This window comes from Physcomitrium patens, chromosome 23, assembly GCF_059467195.1.
Source record: "Physcomitrium patens ecotype Gransden chromosome 23, ASM5946719v1, whole genome shotgun sequence".
NCBI classification, from domain to species: domain Eukaryota; kingdom Viridiplantae; phylum Streptophyta; class Bryopsida; order Funariales; family Funariaceae; genus Physcomitrium; species Physcomitrium patens.
Window position 1 is genome coordinate 4,826,345 of NC_143432.1, and position 25,630 is coordinate 4,851,974.

Genomic DNA, 25,630 nt, shown 5'->3' on the forward strand with positions numbered 1-25,630 from the left:
TTATTAGACTTTGTTTCTTATAAATACATGGTTAAAACAAAGAAGTCAATCAAAATTCACATAATTTTCTTTCTTGCTGAATAGTACAATTGTTTACAATTATATACATGTGAATATGCATACATGTTTATATTCTATTATCACAATAGATTTTTTTGGTGAAGCAGGCCGGAATTAGGTATTCTCCGGCTGTCTTGGAGTCAGACTGAATATGACCCTGTGACCGCGGGAACCTAGTAGTTGCAATTATGACATTTTCTTTCTAAAATTTTTATTTCATTTTTATTTTTTAGATTTTTTATTTTATACCACTTGGTTAGTTGTATGTGCCATTGGCCAACCTCATCAATGGTTTAGATCCATTAATTTAATAACTAATTTTGATTAATACTACATGCTAATGACAACAAGCCAAAGATTTTTTGAAGCAGGCCGGAGAATACCTAATTCCGCGATTATTCGTTTAAGCAAGGTTCAGGATAAAGTGAAGAGCAGTGTGAACGGGTTTACGACACGATTGATCCACAACCAGACCGGTTCGATAACAACGCTCTCATCTATGAGAACCACGTTCCCATCTTCAAAAAAATTGAAATCCAGGCCAGTTCAAATTCAAAACCACCATCTATATATATAGATACAATACAAAATACAAAATACGAGACGGAGTGCGCAAATACACATATTCTACATAGAAATCCACAATCATCGGAGATATTGGCCCCAGGGGAGAAGAAGCCAGAGGCGGTATAGCCAGCCCCAGTTCAAGGTTCTGCTGGATGAGCACTGGCCTCGTTTGTTCCGCCCACGCCATGAATCGGATCACGAGCAGAGGCAGCACTCCATGATTTCCCGCCGCGCACGTGAGCCATCATCCGATTCAAACTCCTGGCCACGTTTTCGTGGGGGGACTGATTACTTGGTGCATTTCGGTGCAGCAGCAACGATCAAGTGGGAGGTGGAAGACATTGAATGCGGTGGGAAGCTGGGAGAGGAGAGGTCCCTGAGTTTCTGGTGCGTAAAGTTGTATTTTCATGCGTTTGATTGTTGGTTGCGGAGTTTCGTGGTTGGGTTGTGTTGGGTTGGATCGGTACCAGTCCAGCTCTGGATCCTAGTCGAGCATTGTGGATCCTACGTGTTGTGTTTAAGATTTTTTTTTTTTTGTTTTTGAATTTTCGAATTTTTTATTTTTGATTTTGATTTTTTCAAGTGTTAGTTTTGGTTCGTGGTGTTTGTTTTGGAGTGGAAGGGATGATGTGAAGGAAGTTGGGTCGTGTCGTTGTGGAATTACACTAGGGTTAGGGTTGTGGGTTTCACGTTTAAGTTGAAGGTGTGGGTTTTTTTCTTTTTTATTTATTTTTTTTCTTTTTTATATCTGCATGACACGGGCGGGATTTGGCAAAGTGCAGAAACAATGGGAAGCTTTATTGAAGTGCTCCGGGAGCAGATGACGTTCTTGTTGGAACAGGGCCTTTACGATTCGGCCGAAATGCTGGTGTGTATCTCAATTTGCTTATGTGCTGTTTGATTTTAGAAGAGTTGCTTTGCTGCCTCAATTGATGGTCGCAGTTGGCACTGAGACTCCTTTTGTGCACTCTGAATGGCAGGGTACATTTTTGATGAGCTTAGTCTCTGCCAACGGCGAGCTTTCACCTATTTCTCGCGCTGAGAGTATGGTAACGAGCTTACCTTCTTGCAGCTGATTCACGATGGAATTCCAATTTCTGATTATGTGTTGTACATTTGTGAAACTCTGACAATAGGTGATGTGGTTGCTGTTAGTAATAATCGTTGATTCCCTTGTGAGAGATATCAGCCAGCACCACACCTCGCCCTCCCTTACCACTACGTCATCCCTTTTAACCTAAAAAATCATATTTAGCTCTCATGAACAAGTCTGTTTGGTAAATCTTTTGCAGATTCTGTATGGAGATGCCTTGTATGGGCGGAAAGAGTTCCGCCGAGCTTTGGTAAGTACCACTGCCATGATTTCGAATGTGGACCATGTGACATTTTAGTTCTGTGACTGATTTAGTTATTGCTAAGTCACGAAATTGTTTACGGGAGTGATAGTACGTGCCAAATGGCTCATTTTTAATCTATGTGTTAAGCAGTTGCGTGCTTTTGCTGCCAGAATGTGTACAGGCAGGCACTTCAATTGTGTCGTGCCACTTCAAAGCAACCTATGAGCAGTGCTCGTACTCCTGTGCAGTCAAGACCGTCCTCTGCAGCAAGCGCCGTTCATGACTCTAAAATTAATGAGAACGAGGTTGGCTTCTTTTCATGGACCTTGCAGCTTTCCTCATTTATGTCCTCATTAGGTGAATCACTTTGGGAGTAGGTTTGAGCTTCTTCGAAGCCGCTTCGCATACAAAATCAAAAGATTTGAGGTTCAATGCTTTCCTATTCCTAATGTAGTATTTCTTGAAATTTAACGACTGAATGAACCCTTCGAGCAAAATTTTCCTTATAATACACAAAGATTTCAGTATTTGGGTTTTATTTTTGGTTAGCAGGTGAAATTCAAGATTGGGCTTTGTCACCTTGCTGTTAATGACACCCGAGCTGCACTTTCAGAGGTCAGACAATCCGCTTCGTCTCTTTGGTATTATGGTATGTTCGACATGTCTTCTGTCTACTCGTTGAGGGAAGTACTCTTTTTAATCAAAGTGCATTGATGTGAAACTTTACAATGCAGATGGAGGGGATTCCATCAAAGGCAAGGAGTCTTCGCATGAATCTTACATTAGCCAAGTTATATCGGATCACAGGCTATGATCGTGTAGCTACTGCATCTTATCGAGAATGTTTAAGGTAGCAGTTGGTGCTCTACTTGAAGCAACTGCTTAGACTTCAACATGATTTTTGCGTAACTACGCAGAACTTTCTGTTTCTATAGTTGTCTATGAACTTTGAAGCATAAGAGATGTTCTAGAGTGCGTGAATGGTTTTTCGTGGACATTTAGCAAGTTAACAAACAAAAGATCACTCAATTGGTCTCTCATATGCCTAATGATATCGCTGATCAAATTGCAGGCAATGTCCATATGTTTTGGAGGCTATTGTTGCTTTGGCAGAACTTGGAGTTCCATCCAAAGATATACACGCGCTGTTTCCTCAGGTGAGGTTACTCGAATACCGTCTTTCATTGGCAAATTTTACCCTTCAGTGCTCGGAAGAAAACTTATGGAACTCCGAACAGTATTCAGTTATTTTCTGAATTCCGTTTCCTCCTACGCAGGGTCAAAGCAAGATTAGTCGGTCAACAACTGACTGTCTCGATCCCGTACGGTGGTTACAGGTATGCTATTTTTATAATTCTTGGAATGGTGCTGGCCTAGCATGTTTTTAGCCCAAGAGGGTTCGATTCTCTATTTTAATTATGTAGGTTGAAGTTGTTACTTGTAGTGTTTTACTTTTAAGTGTTATGTAGAACATATCTAACCTCTTCAAGACAATGTCTTCCTCTGTCTTTCTTCTCTTGCAAACCTTGTTCTCATTCAACACGTTACCTCAAACTCCTTTTGTGCTTTGAGGTCTGTACGTATGTAAATTTTCGCCTTGGACAGTTTTTCTGATTGATTAGCCCAAAACTTACTGGTTTACAGAGGTTTGCTGATGGCCATTCTAGCATTGCGACACACGACTATAAGGGTACGCTACTTTCCTCAGTGCCTCTCGGCTGATTTTTAATCTGTCTTATTCGTCAGATTTTGAATTGAGTTTCATGGCTTTTTCCTTAGCCTTAACGCATTGTGTATGTGCCATAAATTGAGACTTGACAGCATTGTACGATATTTGGCCCATGTCTGCACACAAGTGCATGAAGTTTTTTCTATTTTGGGTTGGTTTCCTTGGATATCCACGATTATTGTCAGATGAGTCGTCTCAATACAGGCGGTTTGGAGCACTTCAATAATCTTGCACAACGCTTCCCCAATAATACACATCTTTTACTAGAAAACGCCAAGGTGGGTATTTGTGCAATTCTGACACCCGATGACCCAGCGTTTATACTATATCCATCTCGTGCATATATTACATTGCTTTCCTGTTTTTATGATTTCAATATTGGGCAAGGACCCTGCTATTGGTATTTCCATGTATCTAAACATCTCTTTCGGTGCAGGCAGAAATGGCAATAATGAAGAACGATGAAGCTGCCCACAGTTTTGAGAAGGTATTTGTTTCACTCCTACAAATTATTCGTTCTTATGCAGCAATGAGGGACGAATTTGGCGTATATTTATTTGTTTCACAATATTCAAATTACTCCTGATACCTTCGATTGGCAAACTAAAGTTCAAACGTATTCAACTGCTCACTTTCACTTCTGAGATTGCGATGTCCGATTGTAGGGAATGATTTGTTAGACTAAAAATGAACGATATCTGTTCTCTTGGCAGTCTCGGCAAATTGATCAATTCAATATATCAAGTATGGATGAGTACGCAATGCTTCTACGTAATCGTGGAGATCATATGGAATTGAACCGACTGGTCCACGAGCTTATCAATATTGATTCAACAAGACCTGAGGTTTGGGTTGCTGCCGCTGTTTACTGGGAGATGCGAGATGATAAAATTAGAGCTCTCACCTACGCAGACAAAGTATGGTTTTCTCTCTCTCTCTCTCTCTCTCTCTCTCTCTCTCTCTCTCTCTCTCTCTCTCTCTCTCTCTCTCTCTCTCTCGCAAATGTGACTATGTTTCATAAAGAAATGACATTGGGGCTTGTTAAGTTCTCATTGTATGCAGTTTTAAGTGCACTGCGTTTGAACCAAGGTGGGAATTCTTGCTCAGTTCAATTCTGCAGCTAGCTTTAGAATTGCAATCAAGTATGATGGAGACGCTTTTTGTAACTCTTTGCATAAGTAGATACCCATACAGTATCAACTAGAGTTGCAGCGGTTGACTATCCTGCTTCAAGGTGTTGTGTAGGTCCTTGTGTCGTCTAGCAAGCAATTGATAAACCGTTACCTAACCTATCTCATGCTTACTGATTTGCTTCCCAGAGCCTGCGGGTAGACGATAGACACACAAGCGCCTACGTCGTCAAGGTAACCTGTGTCCTGATCTCCTGAGACTGCATGTCGTTCCTATGGGATTAGTGAACCTATTGTCACCGGTTTGAGGTTACTAGTTGCCTGATAGCTTTGACAGCTCTGATGTTGTGAAATCACTCAAAGCTCGTCTTGTACCTTTATGGATGTGCGTCAATTGGTGTAGATTTTATTTCTCACTGTCAAATGTAGATGATGGTGTTCTTTTTTATATTGTTATCATATATCTCAAATTATTCTTGTTGGGCCTGCTCTAAAAACGCAATGCCTTGAATTTCGTTTTAATTTACTTCTTGCAGGGAAATATTTCTCTGACTTTAAATCGACCTGAAGCAGCTGTAATGGCTTTCAGAAAAGCTCAATTACTTAAGGCAGATCTTCGGTCTTATCAAGGTAGCCTTCTGCTATGTCCAGCTGGCTCCTTTCTTTTTATAAAGAGATTTCACAATCCTGGCGCTGCAGAATTCCTCGTGCACGATTCCCTTCTGTTATTGTTGCTTTCAGTTTCAGACATATTCGCAATTTGGGATAGTAACAATCAATAGTGTTGACATGTATTCATGTGATTTTCAGGACTGGTAAGAGCTTATTTAGCAATCCCAAAGCATAAGGAAGCTCTCTGTGCTGCACGCGAAGCCATGAAAGCAATGCCTCAGTCTGCGAAGGCTCTAACGCTGGTTGGGGATGTTTACGCTGCTCATCAAGACGGCCGTGACAAGGTAACCATTGAATTAAATTGCTGCAAAGAATATCAAGCTGATAAATCAGATCAAGGCTTTCTGCAGCGGCAGGGTTCTGAAATCTTCTGATTTGCAGTGGATGATAGGCATCGTTTTAAAATTGATGTATTCTTTTGCTACGAATTTCAGGCAAGAAGATTTTACGAATCAGCACTGAGATTAGAGCCAACATACCTTGGGTCTGTCTTTGCTCTGGCAGACCTGTATGGTATGGAGGGTCGTACCGAGGAAGCCATATTGCTTCTTCAGCGATATCTGAAAACTTGGGCAGATGATGCACTGCACACTAAGCTTGCGCAAATCTTTGCTGCAAGTGATAAGCTTGGCGATTCTTTGTTTCATTACCAAACTGCCCTGAGGTAAATATCCTGTTTTTTCTCACCGTCTTTTTTAACCATTTAGCTGCCTTCAAGATACTGATTCTGATATTCTACTGTCCATTGTTTTCTGCAGCATCAATCCTGCAAACGATGCAGCCAAGAAAGGCCTTGAGCGACTGGAGAAGCAAATGAAGGGTGTCGATCCAGACGCATTGGAGGAAGATGAAGAAAATGAAGGGGAAGACCCAGACGCAGATGCAGAGGAAGGTGAATTTTTGTAGCAGATACAAAAGGATTAGATTACAGAGTCCCTCAACATTTTTGCATGCGGTGGGATGTACAATATGTGCTTCTTGGTTCACCAAGAACAGACCATACACATTCTTTATAACTTGTACAGAGGTATCAAAGTTTTCCTTACGGATGTCCTTTATATCGAAGCCTTCAGGTGCCCACATTGTACTGTCTTTCAGATTTTTAAGCACACCTCCCATGTGGTAGGTAATCGGGGATACCGCCACTCAAGCTGGACACTCTCGTTTCTCTGGAAAGTTTCGGCGCATTACTCTGTTTACTTTGTAGTGGAAAAGGTGCTTGGCTTCGTAATGTTTTTTGTTCTTTTCCTGTTGTCGGTCTTTTTGCCTATCCTTCAGCTTCAGATCTGTCCTTTTGTTTCCATTACCACAACAAGACTTTTCAAAGATGAAGGCCCTGGTCTTTCAAAAACCCTTCTCTGGACTTGGAGCGATAGATGCCCTGAAGCAAGAATCCAAATATGGCATGTATGCAATATGTAAAGAGCCAATGTCTGCAGATAATCATGTTTGTGCTTGAAATGATATGGGAATTCCTATTCGCAAGAAACCATGAAATTCTATCACCACTCCGTTTTTTGCCAAAGCAAGTTATGTGATTTAGTGCATTAGTGATCTTTGAAAATTTCTCTGTTTCAGATCTTCGATTTGGTATGCAGCTTGCACTCCAAGTTGCTTTGAATGAAAATTAATCAAATTCCATATTTTTCTGCATCGATGAAGTTTTCACTTGGTAATGAATAGTCCATTACTTTAAACATCGAATTAAAATAGAGATGAGTATGCTATCCACAGAATGAAACTCACCTAAGATAACTTTTAGCTTAAATTATGTGGCTTGATACTAATGTCGAGACGTCATTTAACATTCCATTTTCATGTAAGACATAGTTGGTGGATTCATAGATAAAGTTGGAGTAAGTGGCAGTTGACATTAACTTTTGAGTAGTGCATGCATCATCTGCCCAAGTTTTTTTCGCACGTGAAATCCTTTGCAATCTCTGAATTATCTTGATAGATTGAGTTATAGGCTTTTGATTTTCTGGTGGTGCAAATTTTGTTCTCAATGACTTTAAATTTTGAACCATATTTAGTAATGTAATTCAATATCTTCTTCAAGTTGTTTTCTGGACAAATTGATCATTTTTTTACTTTTTTATAAATTAATTTTATTGCTTTCGCAAACATGGATATTAAAAAAATAACATTTATTATGGTTTTATGGTGTTGCACACGTTAAGATAAAATTAGCAATCTTCGTGGGTTGTTAGCAATGAGGAGCAAATATGAAACACCACTCATAAGTAACACTTACCCAAAAGAGTCATTTAATGAATATGTTTTTATCAGATGTTACATTTCACGAAATTGCTCCTTTTATCAAATTTTAGACATTTGATATAAAAAGTAAAGAGTAATGTAAAATATAAATCATGGATACAAAAAAGGTCAACATCTACTAACACAAAGTGGAATCATTTTCGAGTCTATCTGTTTGTTGGAAGTGTATATTGAAAAAAATGAAACATTCATCAGTAACTAATATAGACACAACAGGGTCCACACACACACACAAAAAAAAAAAAAAAAAAAAAAAAAAAAACATTGATTTTCTCTGCAAAATATTGCACGCATCTAAAACTTGCAAAATCAACAAACACATTCGAAATGAATGCATTGGAACATGCACAAAAAAATTCATAATAGTGTAATTGGAACACACACCATTATATTAAAAATAGTGTAATTGAGAAATTCTAGGAGGGGAGAGGGAAAATGAATTTAAACTTAAGATTAAAAATAGAAGAGAATACAACTTTATACAACACACAACAAGAACTTGAAACTATACAAGAACGTGACCTACAAATAAATATATGCATGTGGGTTCCAATCCCAAGGAAATGCAAAGTCTTCTAGAATCCTCCACAAACCCTAAACCCAATGCATTATCACCCAACTCTTAGCTATCCCATCACCACCCCCCCACACTACACCCCTCTTAAGAGTGAAATAAACTCTGGGCCCCAATTCAATTCTACGAATGAACGAATGAATAAACGAGTGAATGGATGAATGAAGAAAGAAAATAAATTAAGACCATGTCAATCTTCCATCCTTCCCCGAACGGATGACACACGCCCTTGCTTCATTCATCCACCAACGAATGTGGCCCCAGTCGGGCGTGATTCAATCTAGAATCTGACGAGACATCATTCATCCTATTAACTCGGCAAGTCCGCAGTTCGCGTGAGCAGACTCGAGTGGACTGAGTCCGTCCGATGAGGTCCCGATCCAAGGAGCGATCGGCTGGTATCGCGGAAGGCCGTCAGATGGACGGGGGCCGGGCAGGGGCCGTCTCTCTCGTGGGAGGACAGTGGAGGGAGGGAGGGAGGGAGGGAGGGAGAGAGAAAGGGAGACTTGGTTTTGAGAGGTGTGCCTGAGAATGGCTATGGCCGGACTGATCAAGCTTGTTCATGCCATAGCCACAACGGGGGAGGAGGAGGATGCCCTAGAGAGATAGTGGACCTGGCGGAGGACGAGGAGGAGGAGGAGGAGAAGGAGAGTGAGGAGGAGGCTTCTTATCGCCTTTCACGGGATGAGCATACGGTCTCGGCTACCTGCGTCAGGTTTTGTAACGTCAAGTAGTCGTGATCGCGGTCGTATTCGACTCGTTGGAGTGTCGTGATTTGTTTGTGAAGGTTGAGAGGTGGCAATGTGAATTGGAGGGTTAGTGAGGCGAAGTTAGCTGGAGCGGAACGAGACGGAGATTTTTTTTCAAATTTAGGTGGCGGGGTTCATGTGGAGGAAATGGCGGTGATGGCGTAGATCCGTGAGGAGGAAGAACTGCTGAAGGGTGAAGGGAGGAGGTGGCGGGGGGCAATGTGGTTGGAGTAGAGAGAAGCAAAGAGGAAGGTGAGTGAGGGTAGGGTTCGGAATAGGGCGTGTGGTGTTGGAGTGGAAGGTATGATCGCAGGAGGGGGCGCTATTGTGGCGCCCGCTCCCGGGTTGCCAATGAGCCAGCCTTTGCCTCCGCTTGAGTGGAAATTCTCGCAAGTGTTCGGAGAACGTGCTGCGGGGGAAGAAGTTCAAGAAGGTGCGGTCACATTTTATGTTTTTTGTTTCACTGATCGGAGCTCTTGATCATCCATCGCTGTTGTTGTGACTCGTGGACTGTTGCTTATTGCATTCCACTTAAGCCAGGTCTAGTCGTAGACCTTAGAAACTTCATGAGAGGAGGTGATGATGCAATGCTGGTGCACTCATTTTTTCCTGCACAGGTTCGGCACATGTCTAGACTAATGGCGTTTATTGACTCAATTGTCATATGAGGAAACGAGTGTTTGTTTCATTCGAAGCTCTGGATCCTCGTTCACGTTTCAGGATATCACTAGGGGATTTCTGTCTCAATCTTAGATCAGGTTGAAAACTTGGTTTGAATCTATTAGAACTTTTCTTTCAGCTCTGACGATGGTCTTTATCTTGAGAGCCCTAGTATTTGGTTACGCAACACCTGTTTAGACCCTGTGTGCCAATGCTTTTGAATGAGAAATTTATTTCGGGAAGAATGGTGGTCTTCACATCAAAGCTCGAAAGTTAGAAATTCGTAGGCATATCAAGCAGCTTGCACAGTGCTTCCGTGCTGGGCTCATGCCATATAGCTCCATCTCAAATAGGGCATCTATGCTCCCCTTGAGTTTCTTTCGCTGTTGCGGTTCGGTGTTGCGATAAATTCTAGGAACGAGTTGGCATACTTTAACTGGAGGCTCCTCGCCTTAATTATCTTGAACGGATTGTTTCACGATACATGTGTGTAGTACTGTTTCATGCTACATGTATGCTCTTGCCTGTAGCCATCTATACACTTTCGTTCATTGTCTCAGTGGTGAAGCATATCTTTGCAGAATTCTGTCCTTGTAAGAAATTTGTTAGTCTGTTGCTTTGGATAGTGATCTTAGACATAAGATTTTTTGATAGAATACAAAAATTTAACTTTCAGGGCGATCTTATAATTTCTTTGGAGATTAAATTTGAAAGCGTACCCAGGGTCAAGTGTTTCATCAATACTGTGCAAGTCTGGTGGCAAGCTTCTCAAGCCCTTGGATTAGGGGACCAACGTACATGCAGAGTCTGATCTGATCTGTTGAAGTCTTCGTCTTATTATAAAGTATATTGAATGTGGCAGTTGACATCATTTCCGCTATTGAATTCGACAAAACTGGGGAGCATTTAGCAACAGGTGATCGAGGCGGTCGTGTCGTTTTGTTCGAAAGAACTGATGGCAGAGATGTAAGACTCATTTCTAAAAGTGCTACTTTCATTAATATTGTGTGGTATATCAGTCCATCCCCGTCGTAGAACCGGTTGTTGAACTTTTCGTGGTTTCTATAGTCATCTGGATCACTGGAAACTTTTTCATCTTGTTTGTGTGCTGGACTGAGCAGCAACGAACTCGAAGAGAATTGGAGAGGGCGGATCATCCTGCACCCAGGCATCCCGAATATCGTTATGCGACGGAGTTTCAAAGCCATGAACCTGAGGTACGTTCTTGCACTTCTCTTGAGCGTTAGATTTCCATGTTTCACTTTATTTTTGGTTTCTACGTGTCACCTCAATCATAAGTTTCTATGTGCCAGGTGGAGCATTTTTTTCTGATTTGTTGTAGCATTGACAAGTTTGATGTCTTGAACTGTTTTGTTTGGTACTTTTTGTGCAGTTTGATTACTTGAAAAGTTTGGAAATTGAGGAGAAGATCAATAAAATCAGATGGTGCGACACTACTAATGGTGCCCGATTGCTGCTCTCCACAAATGATAAAACCATCAAACTCTGGAAGGTATGTCCTCGCTATGTCAGTACTTTTGATGGTAGCATTCTCCATTGCCGTGATTCAGGCCTTTCCTGAACTTGTTGCAGAAGAATGTCAATGTCATCTTCGCTGTGTGTCACCTAGTATTATGGTTTTTACACATAATATTAAGCAAATAGTATCATGTAAAGCTTCATGTGTAAAACCCAGCCGTGTTATTGGTATAATCCGGGATTTTCCATTAGGTAGATTAGATGAATCCCTCAGACGAATGATCCCTCAAATGATGACTTAGTGTGAGGCATGCAGCGGTTGCTTTCTAATGGCACTTGCAACAATTTCATGTATCTGTAGCTGCATGTGGCATATTCAGGTCTCAGAGAAGAAAGTGAAGAATGTTTCCAATTTGAATCTAGATCCAGCCCAACATCTGAGCAATGGAAACTCGATGGTTGCTAGCCCTGTGCCTAGCTCCAGGCCATTTTCTCCTAGGTTGATGTACGGAAACGGTGTAAAAAGACCTGTCACAAGTATCAACCCGGATTTCGTATTTCCACCTGGCGGCATTCCCTCTCTTCGTTTGCCTACGGTAATTCATTTTGTGTAGATCGAGTTGAAGGGTTTATGGATTTAGTCTAATAGCTGGGATTCGTATTATTCTGTTTCTTATTGTTGTGTTTTTGAATGTTTTATTATTTTCTAAGAGCTAATCTGGCTCAATTTGAGTAATTATTGGTTTGATTAGGGTACTGCATGGCATGTGTTTGTTGCAATTAACTGCCAAACTGCGGTGCTATGTTTTTGTTTCAGGTGTGGAGCGCTGAGACAGCGCTTTTGGCAAGATGTAGAAGAGTATATGCTAATGCCCATGCTTACCATATCAATTCCATCTCTAACAACAGGTTTGAGATAGGTCTTCTTCTGGTTTTACTTTGTTGTATTATTCAAGAGATTGATTTTGAAGCTTAATAATTTTTTAGTTCTTAAGTTTTTGTCTTCGCAAGATGCTTTCCATTGGATTTCTTCGTTTTTTTCTTCTTCATTTTCACTAGTACCTATATTTATATTGGTGGATAGTTATTCAGTCTTACTTTGAATTACATTTTTTATCTTGTTGTTTGCAGTGACTGTGAAACGTACATATCTGCTGATGATCTGAGAATTAATTTATGGAACATGGAGATCAGTGACCAAAGTTTCAATATTGTTGATATTAAGCCTGTCAATATGGAAGACCTTACAGGTGAATGCCTGATCATGATGTAGCTCTCTTTAATCAGTATTTTTCTTTAATTAACATCAAAATATACTTGTTATTGTGCAATTATTGGATGATATTTTGCATGATCATTGTTGACTGTATTGCTGGATTTGTCACATCAGAGGTCATCACATCTGCTGAGTTCCATCCAACCCATTGCAACATGTTAGCTTATAGCAGCAGCAAAGGCTCCATTCGCCTTATCGATATGCGACAATCGGCTCTTTGTGACAGACATTCTAAATTGTACGAACTCAATGCGTTTCTGAGCATTTACTAAATGAATGCTTCGATGATCTCTAGAATCTAGATTCTATGATTCGCCAGTTCCTTTCTTGCACCGATTTGTATTCACAACTCTGAGAGTGTCTTTGAGAGTGTCACTGAACTATATTAAGTGTGCGGATCATGTTTTCTATTGTATCTCCTTTACTTTATGTTTTGTCTTTTTTTAGTTCATCCTGTTCAATTCTGTGGAACATGGAGATAGATTATTAAAATTGTGGAAGTATCTGTAATCAGATTTGAGGAGGCAGAGCCTGCAGGATCACGATCATTTTTCACAGAGATCATAGCATCGATTTCGGACATCAAGTTCGCTAGAGGAGGCCGTTATATCCTAAGCAGGGACTATATGACTCTCAAGGTATGTCTGTCATGATGATCTCAAGGTTGCTGATTACACATTTGATTACGCTTGTTGGACGTTTTTACTGTGGACCAGAAAGATTTTGTCTTTCCATGCAACTTATTTTGAATATTTTCTTCCAGCGTTCATGTTCCAAGTACTTACCTTTGCTTGTGTGTTGAGCTGATAGTTGTGGGATGTGAACATGGAAGCTTCTCCTATCGCCACCTTCAAAGTACATGAATATTTGCGGCCCAAGGTGAGTGCAAACAGCGTAGGGGTTGCATTGATGGACGTCTTTTTCAAATGTTTGACGTGCGGATCATAGTTTTCAAATTTGTGGGTTAACTTCTATGTCTCTCAATCATTCCATTACAGTCTGATTTTTCACCTGTGTAAGCCTCTGTTTGGAAGGTACCAGATGCTTTGTTTGATAAATAGGTGTTGTTCTGTTATCAGCTGCAATTGGGATTGTCGGTGAGAAACAGTTAAGCTACTAATTTTGTTCAATACAGTAACAATTCAGTGGAGCTTTCTGTGTCTGCAGCTTTGTGATTTATACGAGAGCGACTCAATATTTGACAAGTTTGAGTGCTGCCTTAGTGGAGATGGTCTGCGCGTTGCCACTGGTTCTTATAGGTTTGTTACATTTCGAAAAATTACTTCCAGCATAGTTCCAGAATGGGGTCGTTGCTTTTTAAATGCGCAGATTAGTGTCGGTTGTTTAAGCGGAGGTAGATAGTTTGATCTCAACTTTAAGGGTCATTGAATGAATTTTATGTTTTTGTGTCTTGTTCTTGCATGCATTTGCTTCCTATTGTTAGACGATTGAAAGGGTTTTTACTTTTTTGATTCTCATTTAATAAACTTGTTTTTTTTGATGTGCAGCAATTTATTTCGCGTTTTTGGGGCTACTCCTGAAAATGAAGAGGCATCTACCTTAGAAGCGAGCAAAAGTCCAAATAAGTATGCTGTCAACCTTTTCTTGTATGGTGTCTTCTGTCAGACACTGCGCTTTATACCTTCGTTATACATGGCTTCTCTTTGCATTTCGTATATTTTCTTCCGGATTTAAATGTGTAGTAATCTGTACGGCGAAACTCTGACACAATTTCACTTTTCGCTATGTATGATTTGTCGTCCCAGTCGGCGGCCTGTGTTACCGTCATCAAAAACTACAAGCCGACTTGCAAATCTCGCTCGGAGTGGCCGCCTCACTAGACGAGGTATTTCTGAAGGTCTAAACTGTTTTTTTGTTGTGTGAATTTGCATATCCTCTCAAAGCTGTTTTGTGAGATCTCGTTTTTTCCATTCTAGAAATGTAACACAATGCTCATTATACCTTCAATATTCTCGATTCGTCAAGTCGTTAACAAGTATGACATTTTTAACAAACACCATCATGGAACTACTTGTGTAGTGTTCTATTGTTGTGAGATGTTTTAATCTTTTTCAAAGGGGCGGAATAGGTTCCCGTGAACACCTTGCGTAAGTTTATTTTGTCTTTCAGGTAGAATGTCGTGGCATACTCTTCGAACTGCTTCAATTCATCGTGTTTGAAGTGGTGTTTGTATCTTCTTGCTCAGTTACAGATGGTGACGGTAGCCCAGGGGTATCGGAGTTAAATGGAGGGACTTACGATTTTACGTCGAAACTGCTCCATCTAGCATGGCATCCACAAGCCAATGTGATTGCCTGTGCCGCCTCCAACAGCTTGTACATGTACTACGCCTAGGACTGACTGATCTCAACTAGGAGCTTATTTTTTAGTACCCAATATTTTTACCGCTCTCCCATGTGTGGAGTATCTACTCTTCGAACTTTGTCATCTGCGTGGTCAGATGGAGTGAAACTGGAAGGAGGTTGTCGTTTGTGAAAGCAAATGCGCTGATTGCGTTTGCCCTAATTATAAATTGGTCTGTCTAGAGTGTGAGGTACAGGCCTCGTTGGATGAATTTGGGATAGTGAGGTAGTCTGGTAAAAAGCGTGCGTCTTTTTGGAAGCTCAAATTTTTCTATTAGATCTTTGTTAGTAATTTATCTACTGCTTGCCTTACCTTGTTGCTGTTGAGGCATGGCTTATACGGCTACAAATTGCCAACATTTTGCTTCTCAGAGAAGTTTGCACTCACCGTCAAGAGACGCGTCTTGTAGTGCCCACCTTGGATGAGAGTTAGTTCTCTATTTCATTGTTATGTTCTCTTTGACTGTCCTTTGAGAGGTATAATTTCTCGTCTTGCTTAGTTGAGCAGATGACTATTAATCTGATTCTTTGGGTCCTATTGGCTTTTACACCCTCGCGTCCATTTATTTATCAATTCTTTTAGTACATTATTGATTCTTGTTGTTGGGATTGTATCTCTCTTACTTAGTTTTTGACACATTTGAGAAATGTAGCATTAATATCAGTCACATTTTATGTGATGAGCATGTCATTGCTAGGTGGTTTTATCTGTTGAGCGCGACCAAGTGGCACTTGCCTGTGACTCTGCTGGTCAAGTAATCTGGAACATGAATCTTAATTTGCATCTCTGAGGACTGATCCTGGATTATGGAAAATTTGATTGTGTAATGGGTAAGGTCCAGTTGGAGACATCTTCATGTTGAGCATTTAGGATTCAGCTAATTGTTAAGACGCAGTTTGCTTAGGGCCAAATTGGTTTACGATCTAGGCTAGGATTTTTTGTTCTTATGTTTAATAGCAATATTTGAGACCTGCAGGAGTGACTATGCGCTGGAGGTGCACGCAGATTGCAATGTTGATTTGTTGGATGACAGCAATCTGTGATCACACTGCGTAGTCAATAGTGTGACTTACTTTTGAGGTCAGCCTGCCTTTTTTCCATTTCGGTTAGCATCTTGGAGAAAACGGGCTTTATATTCGCAGGCCTGGTAGTCTACAGTTCTTGGATGTCAAAGCATGGACTCGTGAATTTTCTTATCTGTTCAGCCTGTATATTCTTTCAGAGTGGCATATTTGGCGTCATTCAATCTTCGAAGGATTTGCTCTGAACACGTGATTTTGTTTTGGTTCTACAGGAATTGTGCTTGGACCTGTCTCGTAAATGTGGGTTTTGTTAGTTGTCTGGTGGCGGCTTCAAGTTCGTGCAGAATTGCATCTGATTATCGGGATTCAGCTTTTTCTGTTTGCCATTTTTTTCGAAGCAAGAATATTGTACTGTTGACGTTGGAATCCTAGCGCGATATTTACTCGTATTCGTCTGATTGGTTGATTTAATTAATTGTTCTCTTAACACGCCTTCCTTCAGCAGATTATATTCTAACAGCGGGCGGCAGGCGACGGGGAATAGGAAGTTTGACCAGTGACGACAGCTGGACGAGTACTGTGTGGGTGAATTTTAAGTGAATTGGCGGCTCACTAGAAGCATTCGTTCTAGGGGTTGATACTCAGCCAACGTGGAGAGCGGGAAGCACAGTCTACGACCCTTTGCCCTCACAAATTGCAGTGAATGCATGGTGAGGCTTTTTCCACGTCCTCCAAATGGGTAACCAGATTTCTCCGTTGAACATACCTGGAAGTCGCACCTGGTTTTTTGAATTTTCAGTGATTTTTCTTCCACCCTGCCCTTGTCGTCTGCCCTCCCTGATGTAGTTCTGTACTTGGATTTGATTGTACTGACCCGATCAATGTCGACGCAGGCAAAATTAGAGAATTTGACTTGTAGTCTATTCATCACGTTTCACTTTCATCTAAACTAAGCTTACTGGTTGCTAGTTTTAGCTGTTCGCGTGGAGAGGAGTCAGTATTGTTCATGAACTAGGCCATTATATGTTAAGGATGGGTACTGTGATCCGAATTTTAAGATACCTGTAGTGAATTGGACGCATCACAATTTTGCAATGCTCGACGTTCTGTCTGCAACACCAGGGAAATGAAAATCGTCCAAGTACTTCTGCAGCGTGAAGAGCCGACTGTTTTAACTTAAATTTTCGTACTTGTCTACAATATCTTGGTGACTGATGAGATCTTGTAACTAATGACCACGCGGGTTGTTGATGCATGTGCCAATGACCTCCGACGAAATTCGGGTCCCCTCCCTGAGGCTCACCCGCGACCATGACATTGTGCGAGGGCATTCAAGTCCGAATCCCCAGCCAATTTGCGCGAACATGCGGATCCATCTCTGGATAATCTCAATTGTGAGGGCAGCGTTCTGTACCTCATCTCTACAGACTACTCATCCCACCATGCAATGTAGATTTTTCTGTGCAATGCCAAAAGATGGCACCAACAATCCATGTGAACTGGTGAACCATTCGTTGAAAACCTATGTTCGGGGGACTCCACCCTCAACCGTAGAACAAGGTTTGAAAAGGAGTGGAGTACTATGTGATTCTGGTTAAACCTGATGTCTTAACCTCGATGACCCCTCCAGCCATAGACTTTTCAGACGACTTAAACTGTAAAGAGTTTGGGTGGCGTTGTCCCTTTGTGCTCTCTGTTCTCTCGCGCTGATATTGACACCTAATACGCTAGAACATTTTCATGTTGGGTTCCTGAGTAGTTGAGTTTTGAGCATGGAACAGGGTGAGGCTCATGGACCTTAGCGACCTCATGCTGTTCGATCTATTGCTGGTGAGCGTCTCACCAGCATTCCACACACAAGTTTCTTCAAGTGTCGACTCTGATCCATTCTGTCAACACGATCATAAATCCTCTATTGCCTCGGTGCAAGATTTTCCATTTACAAATCCATTTCTTCAACGACTTGCTCATGAAGCATCACACAAGAAAACAACAACTAAAAGCCGAATGAGTGATATGGTTTTCGAAATTGTTGACATCAGATACTTTCTTGGGGTTAGGAAGTCTGTACCTATTGCGAAATGCTCTTTTGTTAATTGGGAAAAAACTACCACCACTACCGTGCTATTTAAACCCCATTTTTCTACTGTTGTCATTTCAGATTGTGCTTTTTTTTTTCTTTCCCTTTTGGTGCTTTGCTGATAATACCTGTACGTGTTGTTCCTTGGTCAGAAATTGAACCATGAAATTCCACACCTTCAAAAAATCTATAATGAACTAGAGTTTGGAAAGAGAAAAAAAAACAAAGATGGATAATGTTAGTATATGCATATATAAATAATTACAAAGGTATTAATTTAAAGTATCAACTTTTCTTTGCAACCTTGATTGAAAAAATTTCTTATGCAACAATAATATGTATATATGTTTTTAATATTTTTCAAGCTTATATTGGCTTTTCTTTCAATTTGAAGAAATAGGGTGAAAAATGGAATTTTAAGAAAAATTAAAATAAAATAAAATAGAATGTTACAAGCAATACTACTCATATAAAAAAGCTTCATTCTCACTTTCGAAATTGAGTTTTCACCTAAGAAATAGAGGGGATCTGGATAGGGGGAGGGAGGTTTTGGATAAGAGATGGAAGGACGTTGGGAGCAAGGGAATGGGGACAAAGGAGTTGGAAATGAAGGACGGGGGATTGGAGACAAGGAACTAGGAACAGAGAATAGAGATGGACAAAACTAATCATGAGATGGCAAGAGTGAGTGTGGCTTTAATAAAATTAGAGTGTGGCTTTAATAGCTCCTTATATATATTATTTGATTTTTAATTGAACTTTTATATATAATTTCTTAAAATTTAGCTTTCACATGTTTATTTATATTACAATCAAAACAAAACTTTCTAATATAGTTTTTAAATATTTTCTAAAATAATTTATGTTTAATTTAGTGTAAGTATAATTATTAAAAGAGATTTAAAAAATCATACATATTTTGATACAACATAATATTTAAAGACATTGAATTAAAAATATTTAAAAATTTTAAAATAAATAAACACATTAACAAACACAAGTAATAATAGTTGTGTTTTAAAGTGGAATTTTGTATGCATTAATGGCTTTGTACTATACCTTATTAAATTTATGTAAGATTTATGTATTATATTAATATTTAATTTATATCTTAATAATAAAAAATCCATTAAATAAATATTTTTTCTAATACTAAGTTTTAATAAATTATGATTTATAAAAGTTAAATAAACTATATTATTAATAATTCGTTGTCAATATTGTATTTTGAATATTCGTTAATAAATCTTAATTCCTATCAATAGAAAATATAATAATGGATCTTTTAATCTTTGTACCAACTCACAATCAATTACTTACAATATTATTTAAATGTAGTTACTTTGAAATTCTCTATGTTACTTATGCTAATGAAGCTAAAACTACATCCATTAAGAAAATAATTTCTTAAAATCCTACTAAATTACTCCATTCTTATTTAGTATGAAAGTCTATTTAAAATTTCTATTATATTATATTATATTTATATGTAAAATAAAACACAATACTAAATTTAACACTAATCATATCCTACTTTCCTACCAACAAGTGCTAAATAGCATATATGACTATTAAAAAAGAGTAGTAGATGAAATTTGGAGGAGAGATTATGTTTATAAATATATAAATACTTTGTGATTAACTATTTTCTGTACCTCACAAAATATATATTACCAAGGGTTTAATTGCTTGGTAATATCTTCGAAGTGAAGTTGGAGCTTCTAAATTAGGGTTCGGCGCCAAGGATCATACACTTCTTCGGCTCGTCTGGGAGGTGCTAAGGGGCATAATATAATGCACACGCTCCTGCCTCACTTACTGTGCATTTCGAATTTCGAATTTTGAATTGTTACCACTCAACTTGCGTCGCTCGACAACCGACATAGCCTTATTTGCAGGATACAACACTGTGCTTGAAGATCCGCTATCTCCATGGATACAGATCTTCGTGGACGCAATTTGCAACCGAGTCCGGGAACGTCGTCAGTAGATGCTGCCGTCGGTTTCGAAGAGAAGCCGCCCGGTCGCCCAAGCTTTCAGTAGAATTAGAACTCGACAGTTGGCTTGCCGTTTTAAGCAACTCATGAGTGAGAGGATTTCTGTCCGTGTCGAAGTTTAGCCAAGAGCAGTTCTCCTCGACGTGCAGGCTTGTGGACAAGACATGGTAGCCGTGGGTGTCTCTTTGGCTTTATGATACTCTAGGTTTGGATACTGCGGTAGCACGCGTTGACATTGAGCTAGATTGCCGAGCCCGGAATTGGCCGGGGATACTTGAACCCGCGATTGCCGACTACTGCGTTGCTAAACATTTGCACAGCAAATTTTGGTCAGTACTAATCGGATTGCATTATGTTTCGACACGATTATCTTCGATTGTTAAACTGTGATCAGAGAAGCGCTTACGTGCACGGTTCATGATTTGAGGTGATCTACAGTTCAATGCCAGACTTGTAAGTTAGCGACGGTAACTCCGGTTTCTTCGAAATTTAGCTTGCTATGGATGTCTCCAGCATCATATTTGTGCCTTTGAAGTGCCAGGACATATTTCACGAGAAGAATATACCTCCTCTTTCAGGCTCTGAAGATAACTTTCTGTTGTTCCGCACAATCATCGATGGCATGGATTCTCGGAAGAAGCATAATCAGTACCTATTAGAAGCTTTTTGAGGTAATCACTTCAAAAAATGTTGCTTTCGCCTTTCACCAACGTTGTTTACAAATACGTTAGCTAATTCTTCCGACTTTGCAGCCTCTAAGATCGATTTTGGGCACGAAAGGTCAGCGGGAGGTGATTCTAAATGGTTTTTGTGTGCGTCCACATCGACAGTGCATGCTGGCACTCTCTAGGGCTATTGAGACAATAATTGATCGTAACAATATTGCTAAGACAAACATATTGGCAAACAATGGATGGGAACTAAATATTGCTAAGGCAAACAAATATTGGCAAACAACCACCAACCTCGGAAAGTAGATGAAAGCTGCATCGGGGAGCGCATTTTACGCACATATCTTTCTCACCTCGAACCCTAGTTTGCGATAGCGGGAACAATAGCACTGAAATACGTACTGCAGCTAAATTCATAGCTCTGGATCCTCTCCTGCGATGCCACCTCAGTACTGCAGCCGAAAGAGGCTACGACCCCAGTTTGATTTTATTGCCGTCACAGCATACTCAACGGGAGTGATCATTGTGGGAGCAGGATATTCATGTCTACCAAACTATAGCGGAATCTTCATGCGACATTGCATGTTGATGATAACAGGAGCTTGCAACGGACATTCGTGAATTGGATTGCAACAACAGGAAGCTAAGAGTATACCCGCAAAACCAGTGCGAGAATCCTCGAATGGTGGTCAATAAACCTCACGTGTTTTGACTATAAGAGGCTCTGAAATGATTTTCCTGATTGATTGCTGACACAGATGAGAAGTTGTCGAATCACAATGTATCAGGTTCACAGGATTCCGTTGAAAACAATGTAACTGATAAACCTCTACGGTTATTATTATAATAATTATTATTCTTATTTCTTTGGAAAAGATCCATTGCTGCATCATTTTCAGACAGACCACTGACCATGTCCATCTGCTGAAAGCTTTCTGAAGAGTTCACTGACGAGACTGGAAGAGGACAAGATTTCCATCGATCAAATGAAGCGAAGGATTTGCCTTCAAAGGCAGACCACACAGTCAGTTGACAGAGAAAAAAAAAAAAAAAAAAATTAAAATAAATCGGTCTCCAGTAACATCGTTGCATGAAGCAATAACAGTGACACATTGACACGACCTTGAACTTGCCGCAGTATAACTGCCACTGACTATCATCAAAGCGAACCTAATGCATGATTTCTCTAATTCTGCAAGACGACGTTGATAACAAAATTGCAATTGAAGAAACGAAGATAAAAGCTGATCACTGATTATTACAACACCAAGATATTCTGTACACAGAAGATTATTGTAATGAGCTTGGAGTGGCCATCGGCGAGAGCTAGCTGCTTTAATATAACATCGCTTACCATTTACTTCTAGTTCTATCTGACCTGCGACAGGTGTTGATCATCGCACTTCATCAACCTACAATTTTAGTAAGGTCTAGTTTACCAAAGCGGCGAGAAGGTCCTGGACTCGTCAAATGTTGGTCTATGATGCATCCTCCAGCTTTCGGGTTAAAACGTCCAGAAAGAGTGCTGCGTCCCGAGTTCAATTTTGAGGATAAGTGCTTCCCTCTGGGCGACTCAGCATAGATTTCATCTCGAGGTTGATGCCATGCGGACTCATGAGGTCCTTCGGCAGTCGGAGGGCGAAGTCCACAGCTGTGCTCGTCTTCTTCATCCATGTGGGAAATCGAAATGAGAATGTTGGCCATGAGCGCTGCGCTAGACTGCCCATGGCCGGCGAGAATGGAATTAGCCCGTGGCGTAACTGGTCTGCTGACATTACTGCTGCCGAAGGATTGAGCAGAGGCAGAACTTCGGCCGGAGGTCGAACACGAATTTGGACCAGGACGATCGCAATGACCGCTTGCGACATAACTCCCACTATGTTCATCAGAGTCATAATGATACCTCTCCATAACATCTTCAACAGCGGCAAAGCCTTTGATACCGATTTGGTCTTGAAAGCGAAACGTATGTAGAGAAGGCTCCAATGACTCTTGGGAGAGAACAGTAATGCTTGTTTTGGAACTGGATTTCTTCCTCAGCTTCAGAAGCTTCATAATTCTACCCCCTATATGTTGCCCTGAAGATTTCGGTGAACCGGATGATGGCACCTGCGAAAGATCCATAGATTTGAGACCACGTGAAGTACGATCGCCTGGGGCTGGACGAAGATGACTGGTGCAGAATTCTGCACTCCGCCTACGAGATGGGGGTTCCCATTTTGAAACAGGGGACATGTACGATATATCACATTTCGACCCCATCGTGATTAAAAAGAAGCAGTCCCCAGCGAGCTCTCAAATGCAGGTACTAAGCACTCTATGCCTGACCCACTCCGTCATCTTCCTCGAGAATCAACTAAGAGTTCAGAATCACGAGTTTGAGTTTCTTCATCATAAATCGTTAACGAACTCTGAGAATTTGACCCGCTTTCCTCACAACCTCTCAACCAAGACCAAGACTCACGAGGGGCAAAACCCTCGAAACGTGCTCTGTAATAATCAGTATGCATAGATTGCATGCGAAAGGTATATAAGCAGCTGGTGCATGCGGTCACGCATTCGGAGGAGGAGGACCAAACACAAAGAAGCGCGGCAGAGTATCCGATTGCAGGAGACCAGAAACGTGTTTTATCAAAGGTTTGAAGATGAATCGTGGGATAAAAAGAGGCAAAATTAGAAAGAGTGAAAAAATGGGAGCCCGCGAGGATAAAAGAAGAAAGAATGTTATGTGCAAGTCGTCAAAACGAGTGCACGTCTGCAATGTAATGGACTACTTGGTGGCCCCTTCCCGAACCCTTCGCCTCACTTTTCTCTGAAGAATGTGACCCTCACCATCGAAAATCCCACCATTGATCGTGTACGCTACGACACGCTCAATGAGGACGTGAAAATGGCGGGGAAGATTCTACCTCTGCATACGCTGGCCTGCAGGGTAAGGTAAAAAGCACCTCATCACCAAAACATCGTGCCATTAGCCAAGCATCTTCTCCGCATCTCACTGTTCTGTTACGAGTCCTGCGGGTAATTTATGACTCAGGGGTTTACTCCCCGAGTTCTATGCTTCTCTTTTCCCGCATCCTGATGATCCACGAGAGTTACCGCTCCGCCCTTCCCGACCTCTGAAAGCAACGGCCACCTTAACGTGCAGTGGTTGTCAGAAACTCTGAACTCAGAGAATGCCTTGTCCATGGGGAAAAACACTAATCAGTGCCCGCCTACAAGCATACAGATGCTAATAACAGCCTGACTGACAGTACAACACCATGGCTGCAACCTCAAACTCCTTACTGAAAACCGGAAAAATAAAAATATAACTACTTCTTCTGGTAACTTCAAAAGAGAGAAAACTGACGTCGGGGACGCAACACGACAGACAAAAAGAAAAACAGAGCCGCAACGATGCGAAGGCAGATTGGCCATTTCGGGATATGTGACCTCTGCAATGTTCCAGGAATATGCTTTCCCGGATGAAGCATCGCTCGCACCCGTGGTCGCGCAAACCGCAGCACTGTGTGGACCGTTGGCAGCAGAAGTAATGGCCACAGCCCTCTCTACACCACCGTAACACGACGATCACACGACCTCGTGGGAAAAAGTAAAAGGCACGCTCGCGTGCATGAAAGTAGAAGGACGCGTCCGAGGACAAAAAGTGCAAAATGAAAATTTTAACGAGTGAAAGTGAAAAGTTGGCATATTCACATTGGTAAAAATAAAAGTGTACTGAACGTGACGTGGTGAAAGTAAAAGGCTGAAGTCCGTCCCACGTAGATATGGAGAGTGTGTTGATTTAACTATGTTTGCTTATTCCATCTTTTTCTTTTTCTTCTTTACTTTTTTACTATTCAGAGAGTAAACCAAAATCTTATTGCTTAGTAAATTCAATTTTTTGAGTGAATTGATTTGAAATCAAAATTATGTAATATCATACCCAATGCAAGTCTTTGAAATACAATAAAATAAGTTTTGAATGTATCTTATTTCATATATAACATAGGTAATATCTCTAAAACATTGTTCACCCTTTTCATCAAATATTCCCTACATTTCTAATATATATATATATATATATATATATATATATATGTGTGTATGTATATATAATTGATTTTGGGTATAATTGGTTGCAATTCCCTATTTTTTATTTGTTTATTTTTTTCTTTTATTTTCTTTTTTAAATCTCTAGAAGGGAATATTTGACCTCAATGTAATTGCATAATATGTCGATATACTTGTATAAATTTCTAAGGTGAAAAACCCTAGTACATTTTCTATAGATGCATAATATTGATTGTGTAAGTGTTTATTTTTAGTCTTCATAAAACTCTTTAGACGTAGTTGTACTGTAACTATTTCTGAAATTTAACTTCAGAAGATAAAACAACATGTAGAGAGAAATCAATCACACTTATACAGAATATATGTATATTGAAATATTGTTCTTGTAGTTATTTTTCCATAATTCATCCAAACAGTTTCTTTTTCAAAATGTTATATTTAATTCAAAATAAGGTACATGAAACAGTAATTTTTTATTTTAGCACAGATAATGTATACCATGTTAATTTATTGCATAACCTATACTTTTGAAGAAATTCCAATAATAATCAATTATACAAATTTAAAATGTTTATTTTTGTATGCATGTTGATAAATAGTTTATATGAATATGGGTGAACTTGCATTAAGCATATGATTTATTTATTTATTTATTCATTTGTTTTGTTTTTGTTTTTGTTTTTTTTTTTTTTTTGACAACATTACATCATAAGCATTGAGGATTTGTGTAGAAAAGTCGAAACACACATTGAGCTTCAGTTATAAAAACTATTTAATTCAAACAGTTGTGTATAAGTTTTATCAGAACTTGATTTTATGCAGGATTCTAATTCATTTTTTGGATTTTTAATAAATGAGTACTTTTGGATTATGTTGCGACATATTTACCAAAGCTTAAATTATGTTTCATGAATTATAAATATTTCT

The 25,630-nt window shown here is 40.0% G+C and overlaps 3 protein-coding genes and 1 long non-coding RNA gene across 6 annotated transcripts; 3 read left to right on the forward strand and 1 right to left on the reverse strand.

Annotated features, from left to right (window-relative positions):
* The first annotated feature begins 736 nt into the window (after window positions 1-736).
* LOC112275764 (anaphase-promoting complex subunit 7) lies at window positions 737-6,671 on the forward strand. 2 transcript variants are annotated; one of them, XM_024506391.3, is made up of 18 exons: window positions 737-1,014; window positions 1,410-1,495; window positions 1,608-1,676; window positions 1,920-1,970; window positions 2,146-2,269; window positions 2,517-2,579; window positions 2,699-2,814; window positions 3,037-3,121; window positions 3,242-3,301; window positions 3,609-3,654; window positions 3,898-3,971; window positions 4,130-4,180; window positions 4,407-4,610; window positions 5,013-5,057; window positions 5,360-5,453; window positions 5,634-5,779; window positions 5,930-6,159; window positions 6,254-6,671. In XM_024506391.3, the coding sequence occupies exons 4-18, from the start codon at window positions 1,927-1,929 to the stop codon at window positions 6,399-6,401; spliced, it is 1,530 nt and encodes a 509-aa protein (XP_024362159.1). In that variant the 5' UTR covers window positions 737-1,014; window positions 1,410-1,495; window positions 1,608-1,676; window positions 1,920-1,926; the 3' UTR covers window positions 6,402-6,671. The 2 variants fall into 2 exon arrangements, with proteins under 2 accessions (XP_024362159.1, XP_024362158.1); XM_024506390.3 differs by having other exon boundaries at window positions 762-1,014; window positions 2,135-2,269.
* Window positions 6,672-9,232: 2,561 nt separating this feature from the next.
* On the forward strand, window positions 9,233-15,424 carry LOC112275765 (serine/threonine protein phosphatase 2A 55 kDa regulatory subunit B beta isoform). Its single transcript, XM_024506392.3, has 14 exons — window positions 9,233-9,531; window positions 10,621-10,724; window positions 10,880-10,975; window positions 11,152-11,271; window positions 11,618-11,833; window positions 12,055-12,146; window positions 12,369-12,487; window positions 12,628-12,751; window positions 13,028-13,151; window positions 13,324-13,392; window positions 13,681-13,772; window positions 14,022-14,099; window positions 14,280-14,359; window positions 14,720-15,424. The coding sequence occupies exons 1-14, from the start codon at window positions 9,402-9,404 to the stop codon at window positions 14,866-14,868; spliced, it is 1,593 nt and encodes a 530-aa protein (XP_024362160.1). The 5' UTR covers window positions 9,233-9,401; the 3' UTR covers window positions 14,869-15,424.
* A 142-nt stretch (window positions 15,425-15,566) lies between these two features.
* Window positions 15,567-16,304, forward strand: LOC141044810 (uncharacterized). The gene is made up of 3 exons (XR_012216543.2): window positions 15,567-15,707; window positions 15,854-15,957; window positions 16,172-16,304. It is a non-coding gene; the product is annotated as an uncharacterized LOC141044810 (long non-coding RNA).
* Window positions 16,305-21,870: 5,566 nt separating this feature from the next.
* On the reverse strand, window positions 21,871-24,222 carry LOC149986494 (uncharacterized). 2 transcript variants are annotated; one of them, XM_090246691.1, is made up of 3 exons: window positions 24,083-24,222; window positions 23,557-23,827; window positions 21,871-22,756 (listed from the first exon to the last, which is right to left on the reverse strand). In XM_090246691.1, the coding sequence occupies exons 2-3, from the start codon at window positions 23,617-23,619 to the stop codon at window positions 22,055-22,057; spliced, it is 765 nt and encodes a 254-aa protein (XP_090102817.1). In that variant the 5' UTR covers window positions 23,620-23,827; window positions 24,083-24,222; the 3' UTR covers window positions 21,871-22,054. The 2 variants fall into 2 exon arrangements, with proteins under 2 accessions (XP_090102817.1, XP_090102818.1); XM_090246692.1 differs by having other exon boundaries at window positions 23,596-24,157.
* Window positions 24,223-25,630: the final 1,408 nt, after the last annotated feature.